The 22059-nt window shown below is 42.0% G+C and overlaps 1 protein-coding gene across 1 annotated transcript; it reads left to right on the top strand.

The window, feature by feature from the left end:
* Window positions 1-22: 22 nt before the first annotated feature.
* On the top strand, window positions 23-17380 carry LOC115139640 (grainyhead-like protein 1 homolog). The gene is made up of 15 exons (XM_029677249.2): window positions 23-322; window positions 1076-1268; window positions 4635-4708; window positions 4847-5189; window positions 5747-5829; window positions 5965-6121; window positions 6309-6420; window positions 6804-6898; window positions 7474-7711; window positions 11362-11486; window positions 13926-13954; window positions 14153-14238; window positions 15280-15365; window positions 15955-16019; window positions 16264-17380. The coding sequence occupies exons 1-15, from the start codon at window positions 303-305 to the stop codon at window positions 16376-16378; spliced, it is 1821 nt and encodes a 606-aa protein (XP_029533109.2). The 5' UTR covers window positions 23-302; the 3' UTR covers window positions 16379-17380.
* Window positions 17381-22059: the final 4679 nt, after the last annotated feature.

The raw sequence follows: 22059 nt of genomic DNA, 5'->3' as shown, positions 1-22059 counted from the left end.
CTTTGTTGCAAGTCTCGGGCACTTCTCTCTACGAAACTGGTATGTATCGGTTTTTGTGAACCTCCACAATCTATTTCCTAGTACGTTTTACCTGAAACCCGCCCATTGTCACAGGAAGCCAATAGCGTGGCCTATAACGCAGGTGAAACTTCAGCTCCAGCTCACAGATCGAGAAAAGCCGAATTAACTAGTTCTGGAGGACACTGTTGACATACGTTTACCTACCAGCATCTCGTGTTTTTTAAATAGTGAACGGATCGGATTTACCGTTCCAACTCGAAAGTCCAGTCCGGCAGAGCGAAATGACACAGGAGCTTGGCAAGTAAGTGGGCCTACACGGTCCAGTTGTGTTGGGTGTATGAATCTGAGCAGAATACGTCTGTTTACGGGAATTATAAAATGTTTATCGCAATTCGGTTGATGAACATCCATAGCCTAACTCCAGGTAGCCTAGGTAAACTATTGTTACTGGGTCACAATTGTAATATTTGTAGTATTTTTCCAGATGTATTTAAGATTGTTTAATGCTGATCCTGTAAATATTTTGAAATGGGTTTCACTTAATATTTTTAGAATTTGGAAAACTTTCGAAAGAAATCTATTACATTAATGACAGTTGTGTAATACACTTGATTGTGCATTGAACTTAAGACAATGTACTCAAATACTGACACACTCGTCCTATTTCTGGACCCGACATCTTCTATTTAAACAAAGCGATTACATTCATTTACTACTAATAGACATAAGTGATTAGTCTGATTGCCATGACACAGACAACGAATTGAATACCTGTCTTGCTGGTAGAGCAGGATAATAGATCTGTCAAGAGTGCTACTGCTTGAAGGTAGCACTTACAAACCTGCTGCTCACTCTATGGGACTGCTTCTGTCCGTGTAATATGTAACATTGAAGAAGTTGTGGCTATTATTGGGCATAATTAGGGAGATTCTGAACTAAATGTTGACCTGTCCCACTGCAGAAAAATGGGGGTTCGAAACTAAAAGTTGGGACTGTCCCACTGTAGAAAGGGGGATTCTGAACTAAATGTTGGACTGTCCCACTCACTGTGCAGAAAGAGGGGTGTTCTGGTGCTCCAGAATGAGCCATCGTACAGCGGTGGTCAGCGGCAAGCATTCACGGAGGATGACGAGGCATGGAGAGCCTTCCTGGAGAACCCCCTGACAGCCGCCTCCAAGGCCATGATGAGCATCAATGGAGATGAGGACAGTGCCAACGCTCTGGGCCTCCTCTACGACTACTACAAGGTACCTACTAAACTCAGCAAAAAAAGAAACGTCCCTTTTTCAGGACCCTGTCTTTTAAAGATAATTTGTCAAATTCCAAATAACTTCACAGATCTTCATTGTAAAGTGTTTAAACACTTTCCCATGCTTGTTCAATAAACAATTAATGAACATGCACCCGTGGAACGGTTGTTAAGACACTAACAGCTTACGGTCGGTAGGCAATTAAGGTCACAGTTATGAAAACTTAGGACACTAAAAGAGGTCTTTCTGCTGACTCTGAAAAACATCAAAAGAAAGATGCCCAGGCTCCCTGCTCATCTGCGTGAATGTGCTTTAAGCATGCTGCAAGGAGGCATGAGGACTGTAGATGTGGTCAGGGCAATAAATTGCAATGTCCATACTGTGAGACGCCTAAGACAGAGCTACAGGGAGACAGGACGGACAGCTGATCATCCTCGCAGTGGCAGACCATGTGTAACAACACCTGCACAGGATCGGTACATCCGAACATCACGCCTGCGGGACAGGTACAGAATGGCAACAACTGCCCGAGTTACACCAGGAACGCACAATCCCTCCATCAGTGCTCAGACTGCCCATAGGCTGAGAGAGGCTGGACTGAGGGCATGTAGCTCTGATGTAAGGCAGGTCTTCACCAGACATCACCGGCAACAACGTCGCCTATGGGCACAAACCCACCGTCGCTGGACCAGACAGAACTGGCAAAAAGTGCTCTTCACTGACAAGTCATGGTTTTGTCTCACCAGGGGTGATGGTCGGATTCACATTTATCGTCAAATAAATGAGCGTTACTTGTTGAAATATATATATTTTTTTTTTAACTCACACAAGAATGGTGTATAGGTATAAAAGACAAGTATACAATTCTTATCTAAACATAAAAGAGCAGACAGGAACAACAAGAGTTCTGGGTACAAAACAAATAATACAAAACACGACAGCACATGCTGCCCAAAGGTAGATTAAAATAGTACAATTGAGATTGCGTTAAAGTGTACAAATTCACTGCGCTGACTGGTCCAAGTAAGAGAGGAAAGGCTGCCAGATTTGATCAAATGTTGAACATTTATTGTTCAGAATATATCTAATTCTTTCTAAGTGTACAGTGTTTGCCAATTCACTGAGGCATAATTTGGTAGAGGGCGCTTCCCTCCTTTTCCAAAACAACAATATTTTTTTTTTTTGCCGAAGTGAGACTGTAAGAGATTAGTTGTTTTGGGGGGGGTTGGTTAATCCGTTTAGGGAATCAGACACTCCCAGGATTATCAGAAGCGGGTCTCGGTCTATTGAAGTCTCCAGAACTTCAGAGAGGATCCTAAAAATTCCACCCCAATAACCATAAAAGCTAGAGCATAGGGCAAAGCAGTGGAGTAGTGTACCCTGCGCAGCCTGACATTTATCACACATAGGGGATGAATCAGGAAATATCCTATGCAGTTTAGTTTGGAATAGTGTAATCTGTGTAATACCTTGAACTGTATGAGACGATGTATGGAGTGAATGGAGCATGTGTGGATATTCTCCAAGGTCTCTTTCCAGTCTGCCACCGAAATGTCAGTCCCTAGTTCTTCCTCCCATTTTGCCTTAATGGCATCTGTAGAAGTTGTGCTAACAGATTGAAAAGGGTCATATAGACAAGATATCAGTTTGTCTGAGGTGGGGGCATATTTTTATGCATCCGTCAAACATGGAAGGTTTAGCATTCCCAAATGTTGGGAGGTGTTTTCTAACATAGTCTCTAATTTGTGGGTATCTGAAAAAGTTACTTCTGGGAAGATTATAAATTTCCCTCAGCAACTCAAAGGAAGCAAAGGTCCCTTCTATATATAAATCCCCTATGGTACTTATCCCCAACTCTCCCCATCGCTCAAAGGTGTTATCAAGGTTAGAAGGGGCAAAGGAGGGATTCCTGGCGACAGGGAGCATGAATGATATTGGTCTAAGCTCAAAGTGGACTTTAATTTGCTTCCAGATTCGGACTGTGCTATGTATAATAGGATTGTTTACAATAAAGTGACATCTCCAGATTGACAGGCGACAAAATCACAGCGCCAATAGAGAAGGGATGACACTCCTCACGCTCCATACTAAGCCAGCAAAAATGTAACAGTGCGGAGGTTAGCGGCCCAATAGTCAAATATAAAATTTGGGAGAGACAATCCTCCTTCCATCTTGGATTTGCAGAGTTTTGTTTTTAACCTATCCTGTGTGTTTTATAATCCCAGATGAAAGGATTGATTATTGAGTCCAGTTGTTTATGAAAGGATTTAGGTATGGGATTGAGAACTGGGATGTTCTGGTATAGGTAGAGCAGTTGTGGGAGGAAGACCATTTTAATGGCATTAATTCTTCCGAGCAGAGAAATTGGGAGAGTTCTCCAAAATTGTATGTTTGCCTTGAGTTTTTGCATCAGAGAGGGGAAATTCTCTTTAAATAGTGAGGAGTATTGTTTGGTAACTACAATTCTTAGGTAGGTCAATGTTTCTGAAGATAACTTAACTGGAAGATGTTCTAGCCAAGAGGTGTTTTGCAACCGTATGGGCATTAGTTTGCTCTTGTTCCAATTTATTCTGTATCCCGAGAAGGTACCAAACAAATGAATCACATCAAGAATAGCTGGAATACTAGCTTGGGGTGCTGTTACATAGAGGAGAATGTCATCTGCGTATAGGGAAATCTTATTTAGAGTATCTTTAGTATTATAGTCGTGTATTGCTGCATGAGATCTGATCGCCTGAGCGAGAGGTTCAATAATTAGGGCGAAGAGCATAGGCGACAGCGCACAACCCTGCCTTGTCCCTCTGTAAAGGTTCAATCAGGGCAACAATGATTGGTTAGTGAGTATTCTCTCACAGGGGTTCCTCTATAAAAGCTAGATCCAATTTATGAACCCATCTCCAATTGAAATTAGCGTTACGCCGAGGCCTGTACTCTGGAGCGGGATCGATTTGGAGGTGGAGGGTCTGTCATGGTCTGGGGCGGTGTGGCACAGCATCATCGGACTGAGCTTGTTGTTATTGCAGGCAATCTCAACGCTGTGCGTTACAGGGAAGACTCCCTCATGTGGTACCCTTCCTGCACACTCATCCTGACCCACCTTTTGTTCAGGGACACATTATTCAATTTCTGTTAGTCACATGTCTGTGGAACTTGTTCAGTTTATGTCTCAGTTGTTGAATCTTATGTTCATACAAATATTTACGCATGTTAAGTTTGCTGAAAATAAATGCAAATTACAGTTCGAGGATGCATCTTTTTTTGCTGAGTTTATATTACTACTACTATATACCTACTATACCATAACGATTCTATAAGTACCTCCACCACCATAAATGTATAATATGTATTGTATTACTTTTCTAGGTGCCACGAGATAGGAGAACGGCTGGACAGCCCAAAACAGAAGTGCTCCTGGGCGATACTGATCCAAACAAAATGTAATGAATATCCTTAGTTATGATGTTGTTATCCAGTTATGACTTGGAATACTTACATTTACTGTAAATCGAGACAAAGTGTGTTGAAGTAAAGAAAGTTGCGCTCTGAGATGACATTTACTCTGATCATTTCCTCAGAAATGTCATGATGCCACTCCAAGACTCTCCCCTGAGGGCCGTCCCTCGCAACACTGCGGCCAAGGGCAGCAGCCAACCCAGCCGGGGGGACAAGATCCGGGCTCTCTACCCAGCCAAAGAACCCATAGTCTGCCTCTCCACCCCTCCCTCCTACTCCATCAGCACAGGGCGGACCCTGGCCCTGCACTCCTTCCCAGTGGGCCTCCCCCCTGGTCCCCACAGTTCTCAGTCCGACGGAATGGCCTTCAGTCACCAGCTCAACCACAGCCAGTACAGCCCCAGAGCCAAGAGCCTCACCCCCGATTCCACCTACACAGAGCCCTACAAGGACAGCTCCAATGAGGTAGGTCCTCTAACTGTTACTCTAGAACCAGATTGAACCAGGGCATCATTTTACACTGAGCAGCACAATCCTCTTGTGGAGCTGTACTGCTTACACCCAGGTTTCTTTAAAAAAAAAAACATTTTTAATTGAACCTTTATTTAGCTAGGCAAGTCAGTTAAGAACACATTCTTATTTACAATGACGGCCTAGGAACAGTGGGTTAACTGCCTTGTTCAGGGGCAGAATGACAGATTTTTACCTTATCAGCTCGGGGATTCGATCCACCAATCTTTCGGTTACTGGCCCAACGCTCTAACCACCCGGCTACCTGCCACCCCATTGAAATGAATGAGAGTGTCTCACGCTCTGTAAAAGTAGCATGCTTGTGAGAAACAGCCTATTCACTTGTAGTATAATATGTAATGGTCACCTATACAGATTATTATGGGTGCCACCCAAATGGCACCATATTCCCTATAGTGCACTATAAAGCCAAGTGAATAGGATACCATTTGAGTCATATCCTATGTCTATGGTGCTAATGTTCCCCTGGAATGTTTTGTTGTGACCCACAGGTCTTCCCTCTCTCGGAGGAGCTCCAGCAACGTATGACCTCCATCCCTCCCGGTGGATACCCTTACTACAGCTTGACAGCAAGGTAACATACTCAGTCAAACATGGGATAGAGACTGAGAGACACATTCCTTTTACACATTCATGTTAAAGGCAGAATAAATTAACTGAACATCATACATCAAGGATGTATGATGACAAAGAATATTCTCTCTCTCAGTCAACACTTTGAGTACATGCTGGAGGCTCCCCAGTCTATCCGGCCCAAGAGCGGCAGTGGCCAGATGAGTTACCTGAACAAGGGCCAGTTCTACCCCATCACCCTAAGAGAGCTAGGGGGCCCCACGGTCCTACCCCACCTCAATGGAGCATTCCGAGTATGAGCTTCTCTATTGTATCTCTTCTGTTTCTATTCTTATTGCTCTTTCTGTCTCTCCTCCCTCCCTCTCTGTGTCTTTCTCTCCCTTCTCTTTAATCTCTCATCTATTTCTATTCTACAAGTATCTAGTGTGTCTCTAGGTTTGGGCAATGTTTTGGGAATGACTTACTGATGGAATATTTCAGAGTGTGGTGATGCTGGTGTTTGGAGAGGAAAAGTTCACAGATGACCAGCTCAAACACTGGAGATACTGGCACAGCAGACAGCACACAGCCAAGCAGCGCTGCATTGATATTGGTAAGGGGTTACACACACGCATTCATACACACACTGCAATCATACGCACACACAACCGCATGCACGCACACACTCTCACTCACACTAGGGCTGCACAATTAATTGAATTCACATCAAAATCGCAGTATTTTTTCTGCTCTTGTGGCCGCTTTCTGCACACATCAAGCCACACCCTCTGTCACTCAAGCAGCGCAGTCCCTCTTCCTCGCTGTTAAATTCATTATACGTCTGCATGCTGTTGTGTTAGGTCAAATGCAGTCAATCGATTGTTCCAAACAAGATCGATGCTGCTTTACACACACACACAACCGAAACAGTCACTAAACATTATTGTTTGTGTGTAAACCATCTTGTTGTATCTCTTCCCTGTTTGTTCATCCCAGCTGACTACAAAGAGAGCTTCAATACGATTGCCAGTATTGAGGAGATTGCCTACAATGCCATCTCTTTCACATGGGACACTAAGGACGAGCCACGGGTAAAAGAGGCCAATATTTTGGGCTCCGGGGTGAAGTTTCCCCTGGGTACAGATCCAGGATCAACTTGCCCTCCCCCAATCTTAACCTGAACCAATAGTGTAAAAAATGCAAGATCAGCGTCTAGACTCTAGAGACTCTAGTCTAGAGGCAACTTCACTCTACACCAGAATTTGAAGCAAAATGTATGTCTTTGTCAGAAAAATAAAGTAGTTACAAACAATCTCCAGCTGAGGGAGACATACACAAGTAAATCAATCATACACAACACTTTGAAACAACCCAGGACTACAGTTTCTAGAGACTACAATTTTCTACCTTGGTTTTCTACCAGCATGAAAGAAATGTCATACTCAATGGAAATAAACCCATACATGTGCATCAGAACTGTTCATTTACATGTAAAACATTCTGTCTACTCCTACTCTAACAGTGTATGTCATGTCATTATTGGTGTGTTTATTTAATGTTGTATGTGAGCCTCATGCCATAGACTTTTCTGTCCAATGTAAATTGGATGAACAATAAAGTGTTTAAGAATTTGAATCCTTATGTACCTTGATCTTTGCCCCATCAGGTGTTTGTGTCAGTGAACTGTCTGAGTACAGACTTCTCCCCTCAAAAGGGAGTGCGGGGCCTTCCTCTCAACCTCCAGATTGACACCTACAGCTGTGGTGGCCATGGTGACAAGCTAGTGCACAGAGCCTACTGCCAGATCAAGGTGTTCTGTGACAAAGGTGCCGAGAGGAAGATCCGAGACGAGGAGAGGAAGCAGACTCAAAGGAAGGGAAGGGGACAGGAGACAACTGCAGCCTGTGAGTACAGTACACCTGATACAATCAACCAGTCAGTCTTTAAGTCACACACACACCCATACATATATACTACCGTTCAAAGGTTTGGGGCCACTTAGAAATGTTCTTGTTTTTGAAAGAAAAGCACATTTGGTGTTAGCTAATCCAAGTTTATCATTTTAAAGGGCTAATTGATCATTAGAAAACCCTTTCGCAATTATGTTACCACAGCTGAAAACTGTTGTTCTGATTAAAGAAGCAATAAAACTGCCCTTCTTTAGACTAGTTGAGTATCTGGAGCGTCAGCATTTGGTGGTTCGATTACAGGCTCAAAATGGCCAGAAACAAAGAACATTCTTCTGAAACTCGTCAGTCTATTCAGTGCGAGAAATTGCCAAGAAACTGAAGATTTCGTACAACGCTGTGTACTACTCCCTTCACAGAACAGCGCAAACTGGCTCTAACCAGAATAGAAAGAGGAGTGGAAGGCCCCGGTGCACAACTGAGCAAGAAGACAAGTACATTAGAGTGTCTAGTTTGAGAAACAGACACCTTACAAGTCCTCAACTGGCAGCTTCATGAAATTGTACCGCAAAACACCAGTCTCAACATCAACAGTGAAGAGGCGACTCCGGGATGCTGGCCTTCTATGCAGAGTTACAAAGAAAAAGCCATATCTCAGACTGGCCAATAAAAATAAAAGATTAAGATGGGCAAAAGGACACTGGACAGAGGAATGCCTAGAAGGCCAGCATCCCCGAGTCGCCTCTTTACTGTTGACGTTGAGGCTGGTGTTTTGCGGGTACTATTTAATGAAGCTGCCCGTTGAGGACTTGTTCTGTGAAGGGAGTAGTTTCCATGACCAAGCAGCCACACACAAGCCTAAGATCACCATGCGCAATGCCAAGCGTCGGCTGGAGTGGTGTAAAGCTCGCCGCATTTGGACTCTGGAGCAGTGGAAACACGTTCTCTGGAGTGATGAATCACACTTCACCATTTGGCAGTTCGATGGATGAATCTGTTCAATTCAACTTACACTCAAACAAATTTTCTGCATTTCCATATATTTCTGCATTTCCTGTACTCATTTGAGATCATTTCCACACTGCCACGTAGGGTTGCACAATATGGGCAAACAATCTAGGCCTTATTTTTAACCAAATGTTGCAATTGCGATTTGACTTGTGATTTAGAGCAAAACACTTGGGTGAGCTGTTGGATTCATGGAAATGTAATTATTATTCAAATTCTAAAGTTGGAATATTTTAGTAAGGACTTTACAGTTTTACATGACGACAAATGAAAATGCCAGGGAGGAGTTATTGTGACAGGGTAGGAACCAAAGTGTTGACCAGTGTTTCCTAGGGGACCCTATAATCTTTGGCTTCATTTAATGTTGCACAAAAAATATGCAGATGTACCATCACTGCTCGGACGCAGTACATTTATCAGCTAGCTTGCGATTAGCATTAGCGGCTAACAAGCTAGTGGATTTATATATATATATATTTTTTTAAATTTTACCGCGTTTTCTCCCCAATTTCATGGTATCCAATTGTTTTTAGTAGCTACTATCTTGTCTCAACGCTACAACTCTCGTACGGGCTCGGGAGAGACGAAGGTTGAAAGTCATGCGTCCTCCGATACACAGCCCAACCAAGCCGCACGGCTTCTTAACACAGCGCGCATCCAACCCGGAAGCCAGCCGCACCAGTGTGTCGGAGGAAACACCGTGCACCTGGCAACCTTGGTAAGCGCGCACTGCGCCCGGCCCGCCACAGGAGTCGCTGGTGCGCGATGAGACAAGGATATCCCTACCGGCCAACCCCTCATATTGTTTCATGTGCTGCATTGATCATATATGTCTCTTGAGTGACAGGGGGCGGGGCTAGGTCTGTGTGGAAAGTGGCATGGACATAGAGAGTGGAGATGGATGACTCAAGTAGCAAATAAACTATATATATGGACATTACAGACAGCATATCACATTTAACAAACATTCAAATGCCGTTATAGAAGGTAAAGTAAAAACCAAACCGGTCCATGCATCAATACCGGTATATCGTAAAATACGGTATACCACCCAGCTCTACCTGCTCGGATGCATAGTGCCAAATGTAAAGTTTGGTGGAGGAGGAATAATGGTCTGGGGCTGTTTTTCATGGTTCGGGCTAGACCCCTTAGTTCCAGTGAAGGGAATCTTAACGCTACAGCATATAAGGACATTCTAGACGATTCTGAGCTTCCAACTTTGTTTGGGGAAAGCCCTTTCCTGTTTCAGCATGACAATGCCCAGTGTACAAAGCAAGTTCCATACAGAAATGGTTTGTCAAGATCAGTGTGGAAGAACTTGACTGGCCCGCACAGCGCCCTGACCTCAACCCCATCGAGCACCTTTGGGATGAATTGGAATGCCGACAGCGAGTTAGGTGTAATCGCCCAACATCAGTGCCCAACCTCACTAATGCTCTTGTTGCTGAATGGAAGCAAGTCCCTGCAGCAATGTTCCAACATCTAGTGGAATGTCTTCCTAGAAGAGTAGAGGCTGTTATAGGACCAAATCCATATTAATGCCCATGATTTTGGAATGAGATGTTCGACGAGCAGGTTTCCACATACTTTTGGTCATGTAGTGTGTGTATATATATATAATTTAATCTCTCGATTACAGACACCGTAAACATCAATGGTACCGTAGATCTGTCACGATACATGTGAGATAACGAGCAGCATTAAGAATGAACCACATCGACAATCTCACTGCCGAAATGTTTAGCCAGCTAGCTATGAGCTGGCAGTATGGGATTATGGAAAGTGGATTAAATTGTTTCTTTGTCATCTTTCTAGATAGTTATCTAGCTGTGGCCATCTGGCTAGTATCATCAAGGGCTTTCTACAAAATAGCAACATTAGCTCAGCTAGCTAGCATTGGCATCTACACCATAAACTAAGCAACACACGCGGACATGCATTGCCAAACAAGGCTACTGCCACCTTTTGGTTTGGATTATTTTAACAAGGCTTTGTGGCTGATGACTTAAACGTATTTTCTGTGTGAACACAAAAGAGATTGACTGCCTACACTGTTCAGAGGTGTAATTACTCTCGGCTGTGTGTCCCTGCTCTTAGTTCCGGTGCTTTGGACAAATCACAATTTCGCAGGTGTGCTTTGGATGGGTTGGGGACATTTGGCCCATAGACTTGCCCGCAAAATGCAAAGAGAGAGGGTGGAGCTCTTCAGTCCGTTTCCGATCCTCATTCTATCTCTTCTCAAAACATGAACCCAGAACGTAATCGAACATCTGACCAATTACGCAAGACTTTAGTTCTGGGTTAACCGAGATTAATATATAGTGCTTATACAATGAATACATTTTTCTTTGTGTGATTCACAAAATCCTGTCCTCAACTAACCCCTAAAAAGCAAGCCAGGGAAACAGCATGTCAAGGGTAAAGAAACTCAGTTTCTAGAGTTGACATACAATAGTAGACCTGCCTCAACGAAATAAAAAACACCTGGAAGAAAAGGAAACGCACATGTTCTTTGCAACAGTCCCATTGGTCTCTTCTCACAACCGATGGTGGAGGGCCCCTTATTTTGGTGAGCGAGACTACCGTCCCATCCTGCTCCCATGTTAACCTCTCTACCTCCCCCTGCTGTCCTATCGCAGGTGTGGAAGACCCTCTGAAGCTGAAGCATGTGGACATAACATCGTTCAAAGCCATGAGTGATATGAACTCCCAGCCGGTCCTCTTCATCCCTGAGGTTTACTTCCCCAGCACCCAGCGCCACCATGTAAGTCCTACATTACATGTATAGTTAAAATATTAAAGCATTAAACCGCTCGCTTAAAGTATCCATTGTCCAGAAATTGTATCTAAATCCAAATTGGTTTTCTAGAAAGGTACTTAGAGAGGCCCATCCTGTGTTTAAGAGTGGGCTTTTATGCATCTTAAAACCTTACAGTGGATCCCTGTTTAAAGTATCCTCTTTTTAAATGAAGTCATACAGAGTTGGCTACAATTTCAATTTCATCCTCCAGAAAAGGCAAATCTGATATTACAGCAAATAATATGGCTAAACTCCAATATACTGATAGAGAAGAAAAACACATTTGGGCGGGGAGGGGATTTACTAAAAGGATATCATATTTATGAAGGACATTGTAAACAAAAATGGTAAAATGATGTCACACAAGCAACTAATAACAGTGTACCGAGGATTGTGCTCAATACCAAATTATAACCAACTCATCACGACTCTATCACAAAATTGGAAGAGACAATTACTTAAACAAGAAAGTAAATAATTAGTCTGTCTGCCTCCCATTAAAAATCATAAATGGCTTAAAATGATTAGTATAAATCAAAAAATGTATCAGTTCCGCTTAGAATCAAAAGGTTTGACAGCGATACTGTATACATTTCATGTCCGTTGGGAACAGGTCTTTGATGTCCCAATACCTTGGCATAGGGTATGACATATAAAACCGCTTGTTTCAACTATTATATAAAATACTTGCTACAAAAAGAATGCTCAATATATGGGGCATTGAACAGTCAGCCTTGTACAGACTCTACCACAAGGAAACATATGTTCTTGTACTGTCCATTGGTGGCTCGCTTTTGGAGTCAGGTCCAGGAATGGTTGTTATGTAATAATATCAGGGTTCAGGTGGACCTGCAAACTGTAACGTTAGGGGACCTGAAAACCAGAATCAGTCAACGGGAAATATCAAAGCATTTATTTTTAGGGCAATATACTAAGTAGAAATGTTATAAATAGGGAGGTTCAGGATCCTCGTTAGACATCATAGTAAAATGGAGGGATGTATTGCTAAAGGAAATAGCTAAATGGCATTATACTAGGAAAGATTGATTGATCTGTGGACATCGGAGGATCAGTGTGGGTGAAAAATCCAGCAATTGAAGAAAGAGGAGATATTTATAATTATTTAACTACAGATACCGTTAGATGTGAGCGAAATAACTGTAAGTAGCAGTAGAAGTATGGTCGTCCGTTAGTTTACTCCAAGGGTGGGGGGATAAGTAAAGGGAAAATCATGCAAACAATTATTATTTTATTTTATTAACCTTTATTTAACCAGGCAAGTCAGTTACGAACAAATTCTTATTTTCAATGACAGCCTGGGAACAGTGGGTTAACTGCCTGTTCAGGGGCAGAACGACAGATTTGTACCTCGTCAGCTCAGGGGTTTGAACTTGCAACCTTCCGGTTACTGGTCCAACGCTGTAACCACTAGGCTACCCTGCCGCCCCAAATTACTAGAACCTACAATCTATCTGAAGTATTAAAGCTGATAATCTTACATTACCCATGTTTAGGGTTTCAAAATTCAAGTAACTTTCCCAAAGTTCCTGGACTTTTTAGAAATACCAGTTGGAGGATTCCTGGAATCGAGGCAATACGCAGGGAGGGAATACGCTGGGAGGCAATACGCAGGGAGGCAATACGCTGGGAGGCAATACGCTGGGAGGCAATACGCTGGGAGGCAATACGCTGGGAGGCAATACGCAGGGAGGCAATACGCAGGGAGGCAATACGCAGGGAGGCAATACGCTGGGAGGCAATACGCTGGGAGGCAATACGCTGGGAGGCAATACGCTGGGAGGCAATACGCTTGGGAGGCAATACGCTTGGGAGGCAATACGCTGGGAGGCAATACGCTGGGAGGCAATACGCTGGGAGGCAATACGCTGGGAGGCAATACGCTGGGAGGCAATACGCAGGGAGGCAATACGCAGGGAGGCAATACGCAGGGAGGCAATACGCTTGGGAGGCAATACGCTTGGGAGGCAATACGCAGGGAGGCAATACGCAGGGAGTTAATACGCTGGGAGGCAATACGTTAGTAAAGTTGTTAGTAAAGTATGTCTAAGTGTTGGAGTGTGCCATTGGCTATCCAGAAATAAGAAAAACAAGAAAATGGTGCTGTTTGGTTTGCTTAATATAAAGAATTGTAAATTATTTATATTTTTACTTTTCATACTTAAGTACATTTTAGCAATTACATTTACTTTTGATATTTGAGTACATTTAAAACCAAATACTTCTAGACTTACTCAAGTAGTATTTTACTGGGTGACTCACTTTTACTTGAGTCATTTTCTATTAAAGGTATTTTTACTTTTATTCAAGTATGACAGTTGGGTGCTTTTTCTCAGTATAGATACGGATATCGGGTATCTAATCTTGCTCTTTATTCTTTATCAGACATGCATATCAGATGACGGTGAGGATGGGTGAGTACAGTTCTTCTTTTAGACAAGACTTGTAATATCAGGTAACATGTATAGATGCTATAAATGTTTGTTTTTTAATAATAATAATAATTGGAATTGCTGCATATAATTGCTGCATACCCATAATAAGTGATTAACTGCATTTTCCGTACTCATCCATACTCACGAGTCATACATGTATTGTTTGTTTTTCTGCAGCTTGGGGCAGAAGAGACTGCTCCACTATGATGAGGAATTTGACTCTGCCACTCACAAGAGAGCCAGGAGGGAGGTGCCAGAAAAGGGTACATCAAACAGTAGAGACATATACAGACAGAAAAGGAGACCGTTTAGAGACAGTAAAGAGAAGGCATAAACCGGAGAGAGAGAGAGAATTATAGAACGCGGGAGCAAATAGAGAGAATGAGTGAGGGAAAGAGAATTAAAAAATAGCGTGAGAGAGAGGGAGAAATGCTTTCTGTGCAGCCCACTGTAGTTGTGTTTGTTGCTCTGGCTGCTGTTGTTCAGGCTGCTCCCACCTAGTTCAGCTTACTGAATTCATGTAAACACAGGCCACGTGGCTTCCAAAGCCCCCCCCCCCCCTCTGAATGCACAAAACACAACACACACAAACACACTCAACTGGTTTTCCAAGTGGAACGTGATCATTTTCCTGACATGTAGTCAGTCCAAAGGGGATTGCTGTTTTTTCCCACTCACGTGTGTGGCGGGGGAAAGGTTCTGAGAATGATTAGGGCTGTTTACTGTTTGGTGTGGTCTCTGTCAGACTAGTCTATTGCTGACCAGGCTCATAGCCAATTCCCAAGACACCAGCAAGAAAGGAGCAAAGTGCAATTATGGTCCAGCCTGCTCTCAGTGTAACAAAGGGGTGTCCAAAATGGCCCCCTATCCTGGGCTATGGTCAAAAGTAGTGCACTATATAGGGAATAGGGTGCCAATTCACTATCTTTATGGGGGGTGAGAGTGGAAGTTTTTTCAGAATACACACCACAACCATGGAAATATCACCCAACAGGATATTAGGGCAATGCTGTAGTAGTTGCTAAGATCTTACCTCAGTGACTTGACTGGGAGAGAAACCCACACAGTATTTTAATGTTTGAAACTGTCTCACACCCATGTCGAAAAACATACTTTGTGTGTATTCCTACCTCCATTTGCTTATGGCAACTCTCCCTCACACTGGGGGTTGGTGTGGTAGTATCTGACTGGGTTGGTATGGAATTTGAATGTACCTCTCCCTCACACTGAGGGGGTTGGTGTGGTAGGCAGTCTTTTAGTGTGGTATCTGACTTTTGGTTTCGTCTCTCTCTGTGTTCCTCTAGTGCTGCTCTACGTCCGTAAGGAGACAGAGGAGGTGTTTGATGCTCTAATGCTGAGGACGCCCACTCTGGCAGGACTACTGGAGGCTGTGAGCAGATGTTGTTGGGTTCCATAGAACCTTTGTTTTTGCAGAAGTATTTTCAGAACTCCTCGGTTTTCGTAGATGAGTCTAAAAGGAATCTATTTAGCTCAGAACATCTTCTTTGACATGACTGTATTTATCCCAGGGATATCATTTCTCAACCGGCAAGGTTCAAAAATAGCTGGAGTCTGACTTTGTCTGATAAGTGTTGTATGTTTTGAGTGTGTGCCATATAAGTGACCTTGATTTTTTTTCCCCCGTGGGTTTAAATACATAGTAAGCAGACATAGCTATTTGTGTGAAGTGTGCCACCCTGGATGCGTCCTAAATGACACGCTATTCCCTTTATAGTGAACTACTTTTGACCAGGGTCCAAAGGGTTCTGGTCAAAAGTAGTGCACTGTATAGTATATACGGTGCTATTTGGGATGCAAACCACAGTGTCACAGTCAGATAGGTTTGTTTCCTGTTTGTGTCTGTCAGGAAGCAGTCACTCGTCAGAGAAGGCACACAGACAGTGGAATGTATTGTATTGTCTGACTGTTCACGCCCAGTTCTCATAGGGGGTTTCCCATGTTTTTCATCACATCTGTAGGTATCTGATAAATATGAGCTGCCGCTTGGAAAAATGGGGAAAGTCTACAAGAGGTGCAAAAAAGGGTAAGACCGGTGTCACCGCTCATGATCTAGGTCACAGGGAATAATGTGTGTCCCAAATGGCACCCTATTCCCTATATAGTGCACTACTTTTGACCAGGACCATAAGGCTCTGGTTAGAAGTAGTGCACTACATAGGGAATAGGGTGCCATTTGGGACAGGTGGAAAGTAAATAATCTAGAACATGTTAATAGAGTAAACTCCACTTTGAAAATAAGTAAATCACTTCTACTCTCTTGTCTGTAGGATCCTAGTTCATATGGACGACAACATCATCAAGCATTACTCCAACGAGGATGCTTTCCATATCCGCATGGAGGAGGTGGGGGGAAAGGTCCTGCTGACACTGACCGAGATCTGAGCTCTGAGCATGGACAGGGGGGTATACATTAGGGCCAGCAACGTTTCAAAATGTTTCACAATGGAAAACGAAAATAACAATTTCTTATTGGACCAGTACAGGTTATTGGACCTCCCTGTTTTATAAATGTTTCTTCTGTTTGGTGCCTCCAAGGTCAGGTCCTTGGAGGAGGGACACATGTTGAGCTCCAAGGGCGTGAGTAGGGACCCAGAACAGTAAGATTAGTCACCTGTTTACACAACTATAACATACTTCTACAAGTAAAACTAGATCTTTCATGACTTCTGCCTTTCTGCTGCACCAGTGACTACAAGGCCATTTTCTGGTTGCGCAACATTGCTACCTCGTTCGCTGGCAAGATTCTTGTTGCATTTTCACTTAAAATATGACTGATTGATTCACTGTCTCCATGTTAAAAGTTGAAATTATTTTTGAGGAACATTTGGAAACAATATTGTGTAACAGCCAATTATATTTTCCTTGCTTAAATTTAGACATTTTGTACTACTACTTTACAGTATATGTCGCTGTGAATGAATTATTTTCCAGACGAGATGGCAGAGTGTTGTTTAGAATGTCAGTGTTCATATAAGTTCATATTATGTATTATTTTCAAAGATATGCAGTGGTCAGTTTTAAGAAATGGACTTGTAAAAGATGATGTGGTGACCGGTTAGGGCTATTTCTGTCTGACTATATACTTTATATTTTTTATTTGTATGTTTACATCATGAAAAAGTAATATATGAATTCAATAATATATGTATTTATATTTACATTTTGTGCCAAGTGTGGTGTGTGTATCTGAATCTAGATATATAGGTGTCAGCTCCATATGTGATGACACAATGTGAATATTTCTTGGCAACAGGAAATGGGGGTGGGGGTCAGGAAGTGTGCGTTAGTGTTTCAAAACCTTGTCTGTCATGCGAGAACTGGTTTGAAATCAGTCCTGTTAGCAGATGCTTACCTACAGTGGTTATTAAATTTGTTAAAGTCGTTCTTCAGACTAAGTATTTCTTTGCACATTGTGTTTTTGTGAGGGAACTTAACTCAACTGCATCAACGAGGCATGAAGCAGAGATGTGTGCAGATTTGGTGATTAGGCTCTGGTCAAAAGTAGTGCACTATATTGGGAATATGGTACCATTTGGGATGCAAGTTGAGTTTCATATAAATAGAACCACAATAGGAAAGTGTGTTTTATTGCCCTTTAAATTGAGTTAGAAAAATAATATAGTCTGAGAACCATCTTTCTCACAGCTCTTTTAGTCCTATCCTGAACATCATGCAGTCAGGCTGTCCCATGCTACTTGTTTCAAAAACACCTAGGCCCGTACACATTAAGTTGTACACTTTTGCCACAATGGTTGTGATACAACAGAGAGATATTCGGAACCAAAAGAATTACAAAAGTGCTGTAGAGACCCATCGGAATGGTTGTGTAATAATCTTTGCACAGACTAAGTTTATTGCAACCATATTTAACAGGCGGATCTCGACCCGGGAACAGTGTCAATATGGACCACGGGTCCTGACTTTATTTTTGTTGTATTATTTATTTTTGGGAAATCAGTCTTGCTTTTTAACTTACTGATGTTGCAATAGTAGAAGGCACACGGTGCCTTGAAAATTGGTAGTGTATGGGCAGTTTTCCTCTTATGTCATTCACTGACTGTCTGACCTTAGAGAGCTTTTACGAACTTGTCAACAGAGATGGGCAGTATTTCAATTACTTCTGAGTATTCTGTCATTTGTATTACACTGGGTTGAACTACAGTCCAATGTATTTTGTAACAAGATACTTCTGAGAGTTGTAATTTGTATTTTCAATACCATTTTTTTTTTATAGCGGGTCAATTTTGTGGACCCCTCTCACCCTGCATTGGTATCAGAAGCCTGATGGCACTATGGTGTGATTAGAGCATCTTGTAAAATAATGAAATATAATTTTACATGTAACAATGAACAATTGCAATTCAATGGGGCACCTTAAATTACATTTTGGGGAAAAAAAGCCAACTCGGCTCCTTAATTCAGTGAATCAGATGGCTCATTCATCACAAAGCCCAATGATATTGCAAACTACTTTAATTACTTTTTCATTGGCAGATAAGAAAACTTAGGGATGACATGCTAGCAACAAACGATTACACTACACATTCAAGTATATCGGACCAAATTATGAAAGACAAGAATTGTACTTTTGAATACCGTAAAGTCCGTGTGGAAGAGGTGAAACAATTATTGTTGTCTATCAACAATGACAAGCTACCGGGGTCTGACAATCTGACAATCTGGATTACTGAGGATAATAGCAGACGATATTTCCTCTCCTATTTGCCACATCTTTAATTTAAGCCTACTAGAAAGAGTGTGCCCTCAGGCCTGGAGGGAAGCTAAAGTCATTCCACTACCCAAGAATAGTAAAGCCCCCTTTACTGGCTCAAATAGCCGACCAATCAGCCTGTTACCAACCCTTAGTAAACTTCTGGAAAAAATTGTGTTTGACCAGATACAATGCTATGTCACAAAATGAAAACAGAATTTCAGCATGCTTATAGGGAAGGACACCTCAACAAGTGCAACACTTACACAAATGACTGATGATTGGCTGAGAGACATTGATCATACAATGATTGTGGGGGATGTCTTGTTAGACTTCAGTGCAGCTTTTGACATTATCGATCAGTCTGCTGCTGGAAAAGCGTATGTGTTATGGCTTTACACCCCTTACTATAATGTGGATAAAGAGTTACTTCTCTAACGGAACACAGAGGGTGTTCTTTAATGGAAGCCTATCAAATATAATCCAGTTAGAATCAAGAATTCCCAGGGTAGCTGTTTAAGCCCCTTGCTTTTTTCAATTTTTACTAACGACATGCCACTGACTTTGAGTAAAGCCAGAATGTCTATGTATGCGGATGACTCAACACTACATGTCAGCTGCTCACTAAACCCTAAACCTGAACTAAATCTTATAATAAATCATGTGGAAATTGAGCAAGTTGAGATGACTAAACTGCTTGGAGTAACCCTAGATTGTAAACTGTCATGGTCAAAACATAGAGATGCAGTAGTAGCTAAGATGGGGAGAAGTCTGTCTATCAACAAGGCAGGTCCTACAGACCCTAGTTTTGTCGCACCTTGACTACTGTTCAGTCGTGTGGTCAGATGCCAAAATAAAGGATTTAGGAAAATTGCAATTGGCTCAGACCAAGGCAGCACGGCTGGCCCTTGGATGTACACAGAGAGCTAATATTAATAATATGCATGTCAATCTCTCCTGGCTGAAAGTGGAGGAGAGAATGACTTCATCGTTACTTTTATGTATGAGAGGTATTGACATGTTGAATGCACCGAGCTGTCTGTCTAAACTACTGGCACACCCATGCATACCCCACAAGACATGCCACAAGAGGTCTCTTCACAGTCCAGAACAGACTATGGGAGGCACACAGTACTACATAGAGCCATGACTACATGGAACTCTATTCCACATCAAGTAACTCATGCCAGCAGTAAAACTAGATTTAGAAAACCGATTTTAAAAAACACCTTATGGAACAGCTGGGATTGTGAAGCAACACAAACATTGGCACAGACACACACACACACACACACACACACATGGATTTAGTACTGTAGATATATGGTAGTGTTAGAGTAGGGGCCTGAGGACACACAGTGTGTTGTGAAATCTGTGAATGTATTGTAGTTTTTAAAATTGTATAAACTGCCTTAATTTTATTGGACCCCAGGAAGAATAGCTTTTGCTTTGGCAGCAGCAAATTGGGAACCATAATAAATACAAATACAAATGCTGAGTATTATTCTAATGAGCTCCGCCCAACATAATGCCAATAATAATACCCAGTGTGCTTTGCAGTTCATTTTGATATGTTCATTTTCATTTACATTTTTGTCATTTAGCAGACACTCTTATCCAGAGTGACTTACAGTCAGTGCATTCAACTAAGGTAGATAAACAACAACATATCACAGTTATAGCAAGTAAAATGTTTCTGTAACTGTTACTGAGAAGGTTGACAATGGCAAAATGTGTAGAATTGTAGGAAAATAGCTTTAATAAAACAGCAACATTTTCTCTCCACCCCATGCCAAAATATGTAGAATTGCAGGAAAGACTTATTAAAACTGTAAAACTTTCTCTCCACCAACAAGAGGGGTGTTAACAGTTTGGGCTTACCTGCGTTGCAAGGTGGTGGTTTGTTACTACGCCAATAAATAAGAATATCTACCCGGACCTTCTCAAGTAGTAGTACACCTGAGTACACCTGGTTTATTGTATCACAAAAATATCAGTTGTATAAGTCACAGCCATTGTGTGAAGTACATTGTACAGCTAGCCATATGATGAGCCTGAGTACCAGGATGTACTGTAGGCAGGGTTGGGTAGGTTACTTTCTAAATGTTAGTTACTAGTAACCTGTCCAAAATTTTTATCAGTAACGTAACTTTTGGATTACCCAAACTCAGTTATGTCATCTAGTTACATTCCGTTACTTTTAGATTACTTTCCCCTTAAGAGGCATTAGAAGAAGACAAAAGTGTATGTTACCAATTGAACGACATCTATTGCAGGATAAATCAATGTTAAAGTTTACATAGCTGGCCATATATGGATGTTAAATTTTACTTTATGGGTTGGTTTTGTAGGCTTCTTCTAACCCATCGCTTTCTACGACATATAATAATACGATTAAATTATATCTTTACATTAAAAACCAAAGTCTATCAGAATTCCAGTCATTCCAATAAATGTTATACCACTTGATCTTCAAGAATAGGACTTGAAACTATGGAAGTAGAGATTAGCCAAATTGTTTAACCTGAGCATGACCCCAAAACTAAGGACTTTTTAGCCAACCCTACTCTGTTGTTCCCACATTTTGTTGTGTGGGAGATTGTTATAATACTGTTTATGCATCGAATAGCTTTGATGAGTACTTCCTCATCTGTGTCTATGGGACTGAGTTGGGCCTCTGGAGCTTGAGCTGACAATTGATTAATGACTTGGTGATTAAAAAAAACTACAGCTGTGATTCCATATATAAGATGTGGTGTGTGTGACCCGAGATAGAGATAGCCTGGAAGAGTAGAACAATCGCTTATTGCCTCTAATCATCCTGGTATCTGGGAAACTAAGCCGGGTGGGATTAAAACAAGACCAGGAGCAGATGACCACAGGATGAACCCAGGATGGCTTGTGGTGTCCCCCGATATGCATAGGAGGGAGGGAACCAGCCATGACTAAGCATTTCTTTATCTACTATATAAGAACTCTGCATTGTCTGTAAAAGTTAAGCTCTCGGCAACACACTTGCCCGAGTGTGTGATCGACCAGCTTCATTATTGCAATAATTAATCAATATTAAATCAAGATAAATATTTGAAGAAATTACAAAGTCTCTCTCTGTAGACATGAATTTCCATGACAGTTGTCATGGAGGACTGATTGGGCTCATTGATTCGAGTTGGCATGCTTTGAGCTCTACTGAAAAGTGCTATTTACATGTGAAAAATGAATGCCATATGCTACATTTGCATTAGGCCTATTGTTGACCTTTTTGTTGGTGACACTTTGATATCTTGATAATGTGCAGCTGTTTAAAAAGGGCAAATCCACAGATAACCAAACGGTTGCCCCGCCTGTTTTG

Source organism: Oncorhynchus nerka, linkage group LG13 (genome assembly GCF_034236695.1).
Source record: "Oncorhynchus nerka isolate Pitt River linkage group LG13, Oner_Uvic_2.0, whole genome shotgun sequence".
In the NCBI taxonomy this organism is placed as follows: domain Eukaryota; kingdom Metazoa; phylum Chordata; class Actinopteri; order Salmoniformes; family Salmonidae; genus Oncorhynchus; species Oncorhynchus nerka.
The sequence above is the reverse complement of the archived record's forward strand: the minus strand, read 5'-3'. Positions and strand labels throughout refer to the sequence as shown.

Bases quoted from the DNA above. Each gene is read 5' to 3' on its own strand.
- LOC115139640 (XM_029677249.2), top strand. From the start codon at position 303: ATGACACAGGAGCTTGGCAA. The intron at 323-1,075 runs GTAAGTGGGCCT...CTCACTGTGCAG, and splicing joins ATGACACAGGAGCTTGGCAA to AAAGAGGGGTGTTCTGGTGC. The intron at 7,712-11,361 runs GTGAGTACAGTA...GTCCTATCGCAG, and splicing joins ACAGGAGACAACTGCAGCCT to GTGTGGAAGACCCTCTGAAG.